At 40.1% G+C, this 15295-nt stretch overlaps 1 protein-coding gene across 4 annotated transcripts in view; it reads left to right on the forward strand.

Moving 5' to 3' along the window:
- Positions 1-4873, forward strand: part of UBE2V1 (ubiquitin conjugating enzyme E2 V1) — a 33449-nt gene extending 28576 nt beyond the window's left edge. For 2 of the 4 annotated variants that reach the window (XM_020779496.3, XM_078392186.1), the window contains exons 3-4: positions 847-972; positions 2856-4873. In XM_020779496.3, the coding sequence (XP_020635155.1) occupies positions 847-972; positions 2856-3002 (273 nt within the window). In that variant the 3' untranslated portion in view covers positions 3003-4873. Of the gene's footprint in view, positions 1-846; positions 1894-2855 lie in introns of all 4 variants that reach the window. The other 2 variants (XR_013544483.1, XM_020779497.3) reach the window with 2 other exon arrangements.
- The last annotated feature ends 10422 nt before the right edge of the window (positions 4874-15295 follow it).

Genomic DNA, 15295 nt, shown 5'->3' on the forward strand with positions numbered 1-15295 from the left:
CTATAGTTGCAAGCAAACTATAATAAAATCCACCTGAGTTCTTTGGAGATGAGGACTGCAGACATAAGTAATAGAATCTGTGAGTTGGTAATTTTTACTGCAGCTCTCAGAGTGCACCTGATGCAAACTGTTCTGAACATATCTTGACTTCTTTCACTCCTATAGAAGCTCAGCCTGAATGTGGCTCCTAATTGATCATTATTATTATGGAATTGAATGCAAGCATCACATTGAACAAGCAGGTGGCACTTTTGCTTACTTAGCAGGAATACCTGATTTCTCCCCACCACAACATCTTCTTTCCTGAACCTAGTTCTGAATAGTGAGAGAACTGTCCATGGTAGCACTGAGTGTTCAGAATGAAAGGAGAGAAAACTAGTGATCTATAAAGTACATTTAGCTCCAGTGGCAGCATATTTGCATTCGAACAGTGATTCACCAGAGTGTCACCTTGTTATTCTTCCCACTCAGCTGCAAACTCTTTTTGCCTCCAACTCATGCTTGGGTACTTAGTTGTCACAAAATGGACCTAATTTGTTCAGAGGTCACTGTGAGTTTGTGTACTGGATGTAAAGAAAAGTCAAAAAGAAGAGAGGGTGTGGTCAAGTTCTTAAGAGATGAAAAGACACATTCGACAGTCAGATATGCATTTCCATCTGCATTTCCAGTATTTGTTGTTGTATTATGCAATGAATACAAGCTGACACAAGCTTGTTTAAGGGGTGAGGAGACAAAATATGACAATGGTAATCTGAAACTAATTAAATTCTCTTTTCTCTCAATGTTGCCTTCCCTCATTGATGGGACACACAACAATGATATTTCTTCCTTTTTCATTCTGTCCAGACAATTTATGAAAACAGAATATACAGCCTTAAAATAGAATGTGGGCCTAAATATCCAGAAGCACCTCCATTTGTAAGATTTGTAACAAAAATTAATATGAATGGAGTAAATAGTTCTAATGGAGTGGTAAGTTTTTCACCGTTTGTATCACAGCATTACTTAAATGAAAAGTGTTTCATTGTCAGTTTTCAGGACTGAATGATTTAACACATCTACTTAATCACAGCTGTTTATTTTCTATTTCTCCCTTGCAACATTTCTGTTAACATAAGCACAAAAGTAAATTTTGACTTTATAACTGTCTGCTGGTAAATTTAATTCTTCTTTTAGCATCCACCAGGTAACTTTGCAAAATACTAGGACTTTAGTATAGCTGGCTTCTTGAGATGTTGAAGGGCACATGAGAATTTTGTTTTGGTTGTTTGCTTGTCTTTTACACAAATTCTTTATTTTTAATTCATAAAACCTAAAGATTTCCAGTGTTGTGTAGTGGATAGAGTGACGGATTGGCACTCTGGAAAACAGGGTTTGACCATGAAAATTCACTGGTGGAGTGAAACTGATAAAGCCACTAACTTACCTTAAAAATCTCTATAAGTTAGTTGCGACTTGACTGAGGAGAACACACACACAAGGAAGATATATTAGATGGTATGAGATTTAGTGTTTTGTTAGTGTATAAAGCTTAACTTGGCTTGGAATCTGTTTGCCGAAGAATCTTCATTTTCTTGTGTAGAAAATGTTTGGCCTTGGGGTCATGTGAGAAGCCCTCCTAATGGTATCACATCCTGCTGAGGTCTACTGTGGAATTATTCAGAGCAGGGCATTTATTTTTGTGGCATGGTCTATGTAGAATAACTCTTCCATCTGAATGTGATATGTTTCAGCAATTTTTTAGATGCCTTGTTTTTCTTTGGGGGGGGCAAGCCTTCACTTTGTAGATTAACAGAGTGGTACCCAAACTTGTGCTGTGGATTCTGGAAGTTGCAGTCCAATAGACCATGTGGGAACTGGTCTAACGCATCATCTGTATCATCGTATAACACTGTAAATAATTACCTTTTAATTTTATGTATTATGCCTCTTGTATATTTTGTTGTTGTATGTTACACTGAAATCTTAAATTCTGAATGGTTTGTAAATATTTATAAATAAGTAGCAAAGTCACATTTTTTAAAAAAAACTATTAATGGAAGAAAAGGGTATCTTTAATATTTGCTTATGATTCCTTCTGACAATAACACACTAGGACCAAAACATCCTAAGAAAATGAGATATGATTATAACTTTTAACCCATACAAATTGAAATGGCCTTGGTTGATTGATCTACTAAAGCCTACTAAACCTATATTTTTAAATGGATTGTTGTGCTCTATTGTTTTAAATGTATTTTAGTATTGATTTTATTACTGTTTTTAATGTAATACTTGTGTAATTCTTTTTAAACGTGTATACATACTGTTTTAGTTTTTACATAATGTCTTTTTAATGATGTAAGCTGCCTCGGGTTCTTTTTAAGGAGGAAGGCGAGATAAAAATATTTCAAATAAATAACTATTTGCTTTGTGTACTGACCCAACTTCAGGGCAAGATCCAAAGAGTTAATTCAGGCATGGCTTTTACTTTAATGCTTTGAATTCTCCACCCAAATTGGTTTGAAAAGCTCTCAGTTCTAGAAGTGATGCTCTACAGCAGTGATCCCCAACCTTGGGCCTCTAGATGTTCTTGGATTTCCCCTCCAAGAAATCCTGGCCCGCAGAGGTGGTGGTAACGGCTTCTGGGAGTTGTAGTCCAAGAACATCTGGAGGCCCAAGGTTGGACACCAACTATATGTAGGATGAGGGATATTTTTCTGTTCAAGAATTAACAAGTGAAAAGAATAACCCTTATTGTACATCATATAGTTCTTCATAAATGTTGACCCTGGTCTTCATTGCTATAAAGGGATTTGGAAGGGAAATTTGAAGCTATTTAAGGCTGATGGTTGTGGTTTTTCATTTGTTTTTAGGTGGATCCAAGAGCCATATCAGTCCTAGCAAAATGGCAGAATTCATATAGTATCAAAGTTGTTCTGCAAGAGCTCCGGCGTCTAATGATGTCTAAAGAAAATATGAAACTCCCTCAACCACCTGAAGGACAATGTTACAGCAATTAATGAAAAACAAACAGAAAAATAATGCCCGTTTCATTCAGTTTAAGCTCTTCATTTTCCACAGTAGTAAATTTTCTAGATGCATCTTGTAGGCCTCCAAATACTGGAAAGGAAGTTCCCATTCAAAGAAAATTCTACCTTGAGATACTGTAAATGATACTAATTTTTTTCCATTTGAAGATAAGTTGTGCTATAACAAATAATGCTGTCATGTGTAACCACTGTTCACATAGTTGAACTTCTGGTATCAAGAAAAGTCTATTTAAATTTATTACTGTCAAGACCAGTGTGGCACATTGAACTCGACTGTGAAAATGCATAAAAAGCATACATCACACAATCACATTGCTGTGTGTTTGGCCTGGGTTTATCTTTCTTTTCCTCCTCTTTCTCTCTTTGTGTTTGCAATAGAGTTGTCGCTCAGGGCTATTTATTAGAGTAGACACAGAAGACACAATCTACAGGGGAGTTCTCTTGCACAAAGCCCCCTTGAAAAGGACACAGACTGTGCAAGAACATCACTCTACTCTTGCATAGCTCTCATATATTCCAGTGGGGCTTGCTCAGGATAACGTCCCAAAAGGATTGTGCTCAAAGGCTTCAATTCTCAGTCCTATGCTGGGACTGTACGGACTACTAATGGGATATGTTGGTATCGTCAGTCATCCCTCCCTTTGTGAAACTCTAGTAAAATGCTGAATGTGTCCAGGGTTGGTTTTTAGTTTTTTCCTTTCTTCCTCTTTTTTTTTAAAGAACATAATAGTTGTTTGGGGCAGGCTTTTCTTTCTCCCAGTAACCTTTGGGTAAGGCATAGATTGAATCCATGCACCAACCATTCCCCGGTAATAGATGGGGAAGGGGTGTCTTTCAGTCTTTCCTCTCTCCCTTTTGTCACAGTGGGGTGCTGCTTTCTTTTTGCCCTATCTATGATCCTTTCCTTGACACCTGGCCAAAAGAGGTAAGTGGCTGGCAAATTGCCTGTTGCTATTGGTTACTATTATTATTTTGCTTCATGCTTGACAACCTTTTTTTTTAAAAGGGGTGACAGGAAGTGGGGGGACTATGCATTTAGTCTTCACCAGCTCAGAAAACAAAGAGTGTCTGTCATTGCTTGCAAGGATCCTTCTCTTCCTGTCCTGTGGCACAGTTTCCATACCACCAAGCTGGCCATGGCTGATGTTGTTAGATAGGCTTTTTTGTAGTGGTGAAAAGAACAGTAATTTACCAGGATCGCTTGAACCCTCTTAAAAATGGCCAAATATTGTGGTGAGATTTTTACACAGACATTGGAAACCAACACTCCAGCTCATTGAGCTGAAGGTCACTACCTCTGCTTGAGCGCCATGTTAGTACTCATCAGTGCGTGTAACTTTGGGCCCTTTAACAGCCTGCCAACGTAGAGATGAATCTGCTGTGTGGGAAGGAGTTTTTTTCCTGACACTTTGCTGAGAGGAGGACTCTTCCCTAAAGAATAGGATGGCAGTGCCATGAATATTGGCTTAGGGACTGGGTTTGGCAAGGCTTCCTGGCAAATCACTTCCTTTTCGGACATCTTGTTTTGGACCACTGAACTGCTGAAATGCGGATGCAAGCTTAAATGCAAACAATCTTGTGTCCACTTCTAAGTTTCATGAATTTAAAAATTCAGTGTTTGTGTAAAAAAAAAAAAAAGAGAATACTAAAGTCACATTTAAAAAACAAGCTATTGAGTCAATGAATAATTGATGTTTCCATTAACTCTTGAGGAAAATAGTTGTAAGGATTTAACATCCTCTGTAATTAAAAATTTAACATAACAGTATTCCATAAACAGCCTTTTTATTGTATCAGACCCATTGCCTGATTTTAATATAATAAAAAAGTGTGCATTAATATTACTGTGCTGTAATTGTATTTATATTTGGACTGGAAATCCTTGCTAAGTATGAGTACACAAAACATTCCCCTGTATGTGGCTCATGTGTAGGCATCTTTCAGTCTTGAGGGAGTATGGTAACATGCTCTGTATGGAGGACTTGGAACAGCGTCTAGTGTGGCTGAGAAAGCCAATGCGAGAGTGACAATCTCTTCCACACTGAGGACACATACAATCTGTACTTGTGTGTGGCTCAGTACAGGCTGTATTGACATAAGGACTGAATCTTGAGGAGGAACTTAATGGTACTTAGGCACCTTTCATAGATTTCAGTGAAGCTGGAACTTCACGAAGGAATTTCCACCCTGCCTTGTGCCAGTTGCTGTTAAATGTTTATCTCACTGTATGTTTCTGAAAATAACACCAAGATCTGTTATTTACGTGTAGAATTTTTTTAAAAGGTTGCCATTGTGCATATGAGAATTCCTTCTGACAGAATTCCAAAATGTCACAAGTATGAAAGCAGTGATATTCAAGATATACGTCAAAGCTTGAATGAGCAACACATGAAGCAATTTCCAGGCCAGTATGTTTTCTGCTCTACAGGTGATAGATGCCCCCATCTTTGTTTATCTGCAGACGTACCTCGGTTTACGAATGGCTCAGTTAATGTAATTTTCTGTTTACAAAGGAAAATCCATTGAAAATAATGCCTCGGTTTATGATTTTTTTTTTACAGTATAAAGCAAGTTTCCCAGGATGCATTGTGCCTGGAGGTTTATAATGCCACCCCCGTTCCTATGGTGAACCGCGTTTTGGTTTACGAGTTTTTTGCATGATGTAACGTCCCGGACAACGCATTAAATTCGTAAACCAAGGTACGCCTGTATTCTAGAAATATATGCCGAGACAAAAGAGTGATGACATCACCAACAGGCAGTGATTTTTTTCATTACTGAAAAACTTCCTCCTTTCCTGTGGCTTTTCAGACTTGTGAATAATTCTTTCATCATACAGAAGCTGTTCTGTTGGAGGAGGAAGTTTTTCATTAAAGAAAATTGCTGCTGCCTGATTATCTTGCTAATAAAAAGAAATGAGAGCAGGTATAGTTACCGCAGGTCTTTGCCATGCACTGCAGCAATTATAAATCGTTAACTGGTAGTTTCTTTCTTGACATGAGTTAAACATTAGCGAACCCTACCTATAGGCAACAAAGTTGTGAAAACCTGTTGGGCCTGTAAAAACTGCATTGAGAAGTAGTTATCTACCATGACATTGATGTTGAGTTATGGTGACACCCCACCTAGGGTTTTCTGGGTATAATGTACTCGGATTGGTTTGCCAGTCTCTTGGTGTGCGCTGGGATCATGCAGCTTGTCCACGGTCACAAAGGAGGCAGGGCATGTAACCCCATCAGCACACTCCAGGTGATCTCAGGAGCCATAGTTGAGATTCAAACTAGTCAACAATTCCAGTCCGCTGACCTACACCAGTTCCTGTGTCAAGAAACAGGGAGCAATATTATTCACCAGTAGAGGGTGCTAGCAAACTGCACAATAAATGCCAATGTAGTTCCCGATGGGGGAAAAACTACTTTGTCAAATTAAACACTCCCACATGTTGCTGCTCATTGTTTTAAATGAGGAGTTTGTCTTTCAGTATTCTTTGGTTTTGTTTCTCATCCTCACCAGATGTTGGGGAAAGCCCTTTGTACCTAGTGTAAGCTGCAAGTTGAGAGGCTAATGATGATGTTGGTGTGCTTTCCTCAACCCAGTCTCCCACCTTTGAACTAAAGACCAATCCTGACTTCCACCTACTGGCATCTGATGCATAGGACATAAATTTAGAAGTTAAATTTTCTGAGCCTGAGTATTTTCTTTGAGTGCAAGTACTGAATGGCAGTGTTTCTGCATAATAATCCTGGTTATTGAAAGCTATCTTCATTTGTGTCGATATTAATTAGGGTAGGAGGGTCATTTTGTTGCTTTTCCTGCATAATTGGGATTCAGAAATATATGATGTTCTACTGCGCCCACTCAAAGATCAACCAAGAGTTTTAGATATGCTTTTCTCCATATCTTGGATGGGTTGGGTTGAGTTTGATGGCTTCGCATTCATTCCCTGCTAATGTGTTTGGCCATTGGAGTTGTTCTGAACTTGACCTCCACTCCAAGACTGCTTTTTCAGATGCAGCTTAGGTATTATTTGGCTTGGCTTAGTATGCAATTGGACTGGTGCACATCCTAGGCTAAACATTGCATTTGGTGTTGTAAGTGGGAGGTCGAGGGGGGGGGAGCCTATTAATACTTCCCTTGTTAGGGAAAGAGGATTTCCTGCTGTAGATTGGTTGGATTGAGCTCAACCTCCCTAATAGTAGGGTGTGTGTGTGTGGGGGGGAGAACAGATAGCTACAGCTGTCGGCTCTTCAATACACAAGGTAGTTTAGGCTAGCCTTTATTTTTTATAACAAACTGTTCTGTCCATGCCCTGGTCAATCTCTGGAAGGGGATGTTGCCCTAGATGTACAAGTACCCAGTACGATGTGGATAGAGTAATGACACATTGTTTTCTGTGCACCTTTTCTACCACACTAAAGGTAGGTGTTTTTATGGAGGGTTTTAAAATTTTTTATTCTTATTTTTAAGAGCTATAGAATATGCAGCAGCAGACAAGAAAATCATTGCGGTGAATTTGACCAAATGCAGTACAAAATCCATTGGGTAATACAGCGCATAACAACAATAAGGGCCTTTTTTCAACCCAGTCCCCAAGTTAGAGGGATCTCTAGGCCCATCTTCACTCTGCCACTTACCACTATGCCTAACAATGCTTAAAGTAGAATTACTGCTGCCATTGACTGTCATAGAATCCCAACTTCCCGAGATACGTTTCTCTGCAATAAATTTCTCAGATTCAGGACAGAAATTGCCTAAACCACTGACTGTGCTTTTGTGGAGTATTCTGGAAATTGCTGCCTTAAAAAAATAAGTTAACCAAGCTGTGCCCTTCTCTCTTTCCTCTGTCTTGCACCTGTTTCTTCTTCAGCTGTCTGCTAGGAGATGGGCACATAGTTTCTGATGCAAGTCCAAACTGATCTCAAATCAGGGTTTTGAAATGTAAGCAGAGGTTGCCTCCACCCATAACTTGCAGCTGGACTGGCTAAAGATTTTGAGGCTTCTTGCCTCAAAACTATTCTGAGTTGCAACAACTCCCACCCACATGAGGGTTTGCACACTTTGGGTTAGCCTTTTTATACCTCTTATGGCATAAGTGATTTTTGTTTTTGAAACTCCAGAGGTGACTGGGGCACAGAGAGGGAGGAAAGGGAGCTTATTGTTTGAAAACCAAAAGTCTAGTTTTTGTTCAGACAAAATGAGTGATTGTCCAGAATCGTGGCTGCTGCCAAACCCACACATTACTTCTCTTTTTGTCTGCCCATAACAGCCTTGTTTGGGATGCCTGGGAAATTTAGTCTTTACAAATCCTGTCTGCAATGACCTAATCTACACCTCTCAGACTAATATATTAATGGGAATTTTAGTTATCTGCCCACTTTTTCCATGTCTCCAAAAGGAACACCCTTCTTTGTCTTTTGTAAAGATCAGAATATGCATTGGAATAGCCATTTGAGGACTATACATGCTGGATTATGCAGAAATAGAACAGTTTAAGATATAAAGTTTGGCAGGGATTGAAGTCCAGAACTGGTCAGGAATATTCCACAGAAGATTCAGTTCTTGCATATAGAGAGAGCTTGTCTGAAGAGGTTTCAGTACAGCTTCATCATTTACTGAGTCATTTTAATGGAATTCTTAATATTGTTTTTATTAACTTTTAATAGATCACAAGATTAAATTGAATTCACACAAGATGAATAATTTTTTGCAGCCCCCAAATATTATTGGATTTGTAACTTCATCATCCACTGAAAGTAAATGAAGTTGAATAACATCCGCGGGGAGTGGGGAGGCATAGATATCTCTTCCCTGTTGCTTCATACCTTGTCTCAGCCTTGCCCTCCAGATGCAGTTGAACTACATACCTCATTATCCCCAGACAGCCTGGGTGGCAATGATGTGAGTTGTAGCCCAACAGCATCTGGGGATCTGGAGTTGGAAAAGAATGTGCCGCAGAGTGCCATTCTTGAGTTGATTGCCTCTACAAGGCCTTCAGAAGTTAAATTTTGGTGCATTTGGGTTTTAAAGCACATTGATGCTTATTAAATGCAATCTCATGTTCTCAAGTCATAAGAAACCCACTCTCATTTGATGCATAGCAGGTTGTTCCACTTGTTATAAGGCTCTTTTTGAGTAGTTGAAGTACTGTCATGTTCTCATAGCATTTCTAAGCATCACTAGAATAAAATATCTAATTTGCTTAAAAGGCTGCAGGGCAAGCAATAGCAAAGTGGGTGCAAAGAACGAAAGAGAGTAGAGCCATTAATTGGATATAACTGAGTGGTGTGGGAAAAGGGTCGGTAGCCTTTGGTACAAGTATGTCCTTCTTTTAAAAAAACAACAATCAGATTTATGCATTTCTACCCCGAGGTAGCTCCTGATTCTTTCCCTCCTGCCATTTTATCTTCACAACTGTTGAGTCACCTTTGAAGTTTCAGGTCTGAGAAGAAATATGAGCCCCGATCTTCATGATCTCACCATAACATTGTATTGCCTTCTCTTTTCCCATTTGCTTTGAGCTTTCACTTCTTTTCTGTGTGTGTGTGCTTTAAATGTTAGTTCCTGCTTACAGAAACAGGATGAATCACCCATGCTCCGGAGCAATAAACACAAATGTTTACAGTGGCAATCTGTGCTTTAGAACCAACAGTGGTGGGCTACAGATCTTCATTGGAAAACTTGCCAAATGCCATTTCCCTCTGGAGAGAGCTCCAGTCCTGGGCTACCAGATTAGATGTTGTCTAAGGTTAATGACCAGATGTTTCTCAGCTGCTGGACAGATTTCCAGCTGAGACCCAAATGAGTGGCTATCCAGCAAGCAAGTATTAATGTAAACATTGTAGAGGCCTAGCCTTAAGCAAGCCATTAAAAACTTCCCACGATACTGCGATGGTTGCCGGCTTCCTGAGAGACTGAACCAGGATTGTATGTACTGCACTTGAATATCGTGTGCGGTTCAAGCTGGAGCTGCCACCTGCTAATGCAATGCCGAGGCCAAGCCTCCCCCTTGGTTTAGTGGCGCCAGAGCCGTGTGGTCCCTGGAATTTGATTATTTGTGTTAGCAGATAATTTAGGCCAGAAGGCTTAGAGTTCTCTCTTGGTTGGTAAGATGCTGTCATGCTTCCCAGCAAACGAGAGTTCTAGGGCCATCTCCTGCTTTCCCACAACCCACCACAAAAGACTGGAAAAGGCCTTAAAAAGAGAAACTGCTGCGCTTGTCTAAAATGATCAAAGCCAATTTTACAAAACTTTTTTGAAAAAGAGATATCAAGCTCATGTAATGTGTGATTTCTCCTGCTCTCTTCTCTTTCTCTGTCTCCCCTGTCTCTCTCTCAATATCTTTGTCCTGCTTAAAACATTTCATTGGCTTCACCATGTTGTGCTCTTGAGTTGTTAAATCAAGGAGATCTAGGTTGGTCCTGCATGTTCTGCAAAAGCAGCAATAGCAGTCATTTCTTGATCTGATAATAAGATATTCTCCCTCCGGATAACACAATTGCATCAAAGCATAATTCAAAGAATATACACGCATTGCAGTCACTGTCACCACTAAGCAGACTTGGGTTCTCCTTTTAACATGGGGTAGCTTATTTTCCATTCAACAGCCTACATTTTTCAATTCTGAATGTGCATACCTGCATGTGGGCAACAGTGTTTTCCCCAGTCAATAGACTCACGATTTCTGCTTTGGGAGCACAACTTCCAGAAGGACTGTAGCTCAGGGCTGTGTATGTAGAAGATCCCAGGCGTTGTGTCTTCCATCTGCATGTAGGGCTCGGAGACATGAAGGATTCTGCCTGATCTACAAAGGCTGCTACCCCTCAAGTGTCAAGAATCTTAGATGACCAGTGGTCTGTGTGAGTCAGCTTGCTATGTTCTTTTAAAAATACATAATCTGAAATGTGTGTACTCAAGCCTATCTTGAGTTTCATGGGATTTCCTTCCTAATAAATATGCTTACTAATTTCAGCCCAAGGCTGCAATTCCTACCTACGCTTATCTAGGCATTGTTAACAGTGAGACATAATTCTAAGTGGACACGCGTGGGATATAGCTGTGCATTTTGAGTTTCTAACAGGACAGTCCTATAAGTAAGAAGAAGAATCTGAGACTACCGGACATCCTTTTCTTGTGTTTGGCTTGAATCACACTAGAAGGGCAGGGCGGTTGGTGAAGGATTCCTTTACTCATCCTTTTGGGGGATTTGTTTTTGAAAAAAAACCCACCGCAGTGATCAAAACTGTGATGCTTAGCATAGTAAATCACACCAGAGTAGGCCCATTGAATCTGGGGATTTAGTCAATCCACTCTGTAAGCCTACTCTAACTGCGACTTACTGTGCCACAGGATTTTGGCCACTGTCTTTCCCTTAGGTCCCGGTGCAAGGATGAAACTGCACCATGCCTGATGTAGTTTCTCCCCTGTTCTAAGAATGTGGTGGGGGAATGGAAGGGTTTTGGATCCTAAGGGTCTACAGCTTCTCCCTTCATACCTCCCCTTTGCTGTTTCCACCATGGGGGACATCAACATAAAGAAGAACCTGCTTCAGCCTCAGAGGAAGTGAATGCAGTTTTTACTTTCACACCAGGGCCACTGAGCTGAATGGAATTTAGATTCAGTGGAAGTTGGCCAAGGATTCCAATCTTAGGATCTTGGAACTGCAGAACCGGAAGGGACCCTATGGCTCATCAACTCCAGCCCCTGTCAAGGAAGCACAGTGGGAAACTATACTCCCAACCTCTGACTCTGCAGCCAGAGACCTGAACTGCTGAGCTATCCTGTATAGGTACAATTAGCACACGTATATCGTTGTTGCTGCAGTGCATTGACATCTTTACCAAAAGAAGAAGAAGAAGAAATGGGTGAGCTGGCAACATCAATGTTAAAATATTCCGGTCTGAATCTAATTGGTAGTCCAAACTGGGGTAGATCCATTGATTCAACAGAATTTATTGAGTATTGATTCACCTCCATTCATCAGCAGTTTCAATGGATGTGCTCCATTAGGGACTTGCAATTGAACATGTTGTTGTCCCGTGCCATCAAGTCAGAACCACCTTATAGCAACCCTACAGGGCTTTCAAGGTGAGATATTTAAAGAATGGCTTTACCAGTTCTACACCCTCATGAGTTTCCGTGGTTGAGCAAAGATTCAAACCTATGCCTCCTGAGTCCTAGCTCATCACTCTATGCACTTCTGTATCAGTTAGATACAGGCCTCAGTTTTGGCTTCTTTTAAAACATCAGCAGATAGGAATGGCAACCTGAGTCGATGCATTGGCTAAAATGAGTGTGGAAGGGGCAGAAGCATTTTGTGTTGGCCGATCTCATACCTCTGCCAAGGTGGAGATCTGCTGGCACAGATGCTGTTCTAGCTGAGATTTGCTAGCAGAAGAGCTTTTTAAAAGGCAGTGGAGAATGAGAGAGCAAGGGAAAAGCTGAGTTCCACCAGATCCAAACCTCCTACAGCCCAGGTACACAGCTACGATGTCAGCAACTTCATGCAAAGGCAAGGGTAATCCTAAGCAACATTCCTATGTTGGGATGGGTTTAAATTCAGCACAGCTTCAGCTGGCCTAGTATCAACTGAACTGGCCCCTGGCCATCTTCGCAAGTCAGGATTGCACGCCAAGACTGCCCTGCTAAACACACTTTGCTACGATTAAGTCACATTGTATTCAGTAGTGCTAATTTACTTGATATGTGGTCATTTTACCATGGAGCTAGTGTAGTCTAGTTGGTAAAAGTGGCTGGATGCACAGCAAAGGGCTGGGAGTATGAATCCCCACGATGCCTCTTGGTAGAGGGGCCAGCTGAAATCCCCCCAGAGCATATGTGGCTGATGGGAGTTGCAGGTCCTGCTACCTGTGCATTATTGCACAAGCTACACAGTCCCAGAGTACCAGCTCTCACTCTCCAGATTTGCTGGACTGCCATAGCCCATCATTCCAAACAATTGGTCATGCTAGAAGGTGACCAGCTGGACTAAGCTGGGTTAGGACAAGAGGGGCATGTAAAGTCATCTTACCCTCTTTCAAACCACAGGGACACATGAGGGATAAGTAAAGACCTTGCTGGACTACAACAACATCCTGCATTTTTCACCATTGACTATGCTGGCTAGCCTAAAGTGAGTAGCAAATAATATCTGGAGTGTCACATATTGCCCACCCTGGTCTTCCCAGCCTCTGAGATCTCCAGGTAGGTGTCTCCTTGTTTCATGCAACACGAGGCTCTTCCAGGGACTGTATCTGGGATGCTACACAGTGGCTATGAGGTTTCACCTACTCCTACTTGCCCAAAATCTTTCACTTAGAAACCAGGGTAAGGGCAACAGCTCTTTACCACTGACCACGCTTTGCGGAGCTGATGAAAGCTGGAGACCCACACGTTCCCTACCTCTGTTGTAAATATGCACCTAAACTGGACTTGCATTTTAAATCCTGATGCATATCTGGTCATTGCCATTGTGCTATGCTGCATACCTAAGTGGAATAAGCCTGGACACTACCTGACACTTTTAATAAAATACATTCTGGGAATGATAAATTATTTGAATATGCTATCCTTATATGTGAACTCCTGACTCATTCTTCTCCAGTTGAATGCTAAGGCCCATGTAAACTGATCTACAAAGAGAAATGTTTGGGCCCTTGATTTTTTTCCTCCCTTGTAAAGTCTTCATTTGAACCTTACTACTATTACTCCATGTGTATGTGTGTGTGTGGGGGGGGTGTGGAGTGCTGAAAGGTGATTTTAATTAATGAAATCTGCTTCCTTCAAGTAGGCGTCCCTTCAATTAGTTTTGCTATTAAGTGGTCTCCGTTTTTATTATTCCCTTCTTGGGGATAGGATATAATTTTGCATGTTGCTATGGGATTTTTCCCCCTACCTTGTTTACAGAGTCTGTGCTTGATCTGCAGATTGAATCCATCAGTTTGATAGCCCTGTGACATTTTTACATGGGTGAACATTTCCTGTTAAATCATAAATATGGGGGAGGGGAACGCAAGAGTGTCTGACAAAAAAAGAATTCTTGAGACACATTTTCCAATAGACTCATAGTTTGGTCAGTTGAAATACCAACACTGAAACAGCAATCTCTGTTTACCAGCAAAAAAAAAATAACATAAAATGAAGGCATAAATAAAACCCCACTATTCAAAAAATGTGGGCTGTACTGATCTTTCTGAAATGAAGTAAATAATATAGAATCCCTTCCTGTCTGTTGTGGGATTATAACATGGAGCCATACTTTATGAACTGAAGTGCTAGCAAATGAAAGCTTTACTTAGATCTTTTGTGTATATATATAAAGGATTGTGTTTGTACACTAGGCTTTCATTAGCTCATTTTGCCCTCTGTCATGTTCATCCTTTCCCTGATTAATATATTCCTTCTTTCTTTTTTTTAATGCTATGGTTCTTTTTTTTGTACTGTGGTAATAAAAGCAAATGTGGTCACGGAATTTGCGATTTGCACACATTTACCAGGAAGACTATAAAATGAGAAATGAATTCTGTTACATACTGTATGTTAAGAGTAGAATAAAGGAAGAATCCTCTATATCTTCTGCATTGAACAGGGGTTGGACTCGATAGCTTTAAAGGCCCCTTTCAACTTCATTATTCTATGATTTTATCGATGATTCTCTCAACTTAGAGTTCTGCCAGTCACGGCATTTGTTCTCCATATTATTCCTGGCTTGTTGGTAATGCTATTGGTATTCTTCCTATTGTCCATATAACAATGGGAACCAATTTGTCTTGGTTCAAACACTGACAACATCCATAACATTTGAGGGATTGGGTGCCATAGGTGTGGTTTATTATTATTTTTATCTCAGTTTGTTCATGGGGCAAAGTTTAACACTGGCACTTTCCAATGGATGTTTATTTCCATAATCAGAGCCTTTGGCTGGAAGGTTTCAGTTAGTTCCACAATTTTTATATATATATATATATATATATATATATATATATATATATATATATATATATATATATATATATATATATATATATATATATATATATATATATATATATATATATATATATATATATATATATATATATATATCTTCACCATCTGGAAGAGGTGTTAGAGTGTAATCTTAACTAGCCTGCATTGTGCCTAGTTGGCTAAATAGGCTTCCATTAGTTGGCCTTGGGATGCTGATTTCCTCCCAATTTCCATATTTTTTGTGTGTCTCCTACGCTCCCTAGCGCACCAATGCTTTCACCAAGACTTTTTAAAAGATA

The sequence above is a fragment of the Pogona vitticeps genome, chromosome 4 (genome assembly GCF_051106095.1).
Source record: "Pogona vitticeps strain Pit_001003342236 chromosome 4, PviZW2.1, whole genome shotgun sequence".
NCBI classification, from domain to species: domain Eukaryota; kingdom Metazoa; phylum Chordata; class Lepidosauria; order Squamata; family Agamidae; genus Pogona; species Pogona vitticeps.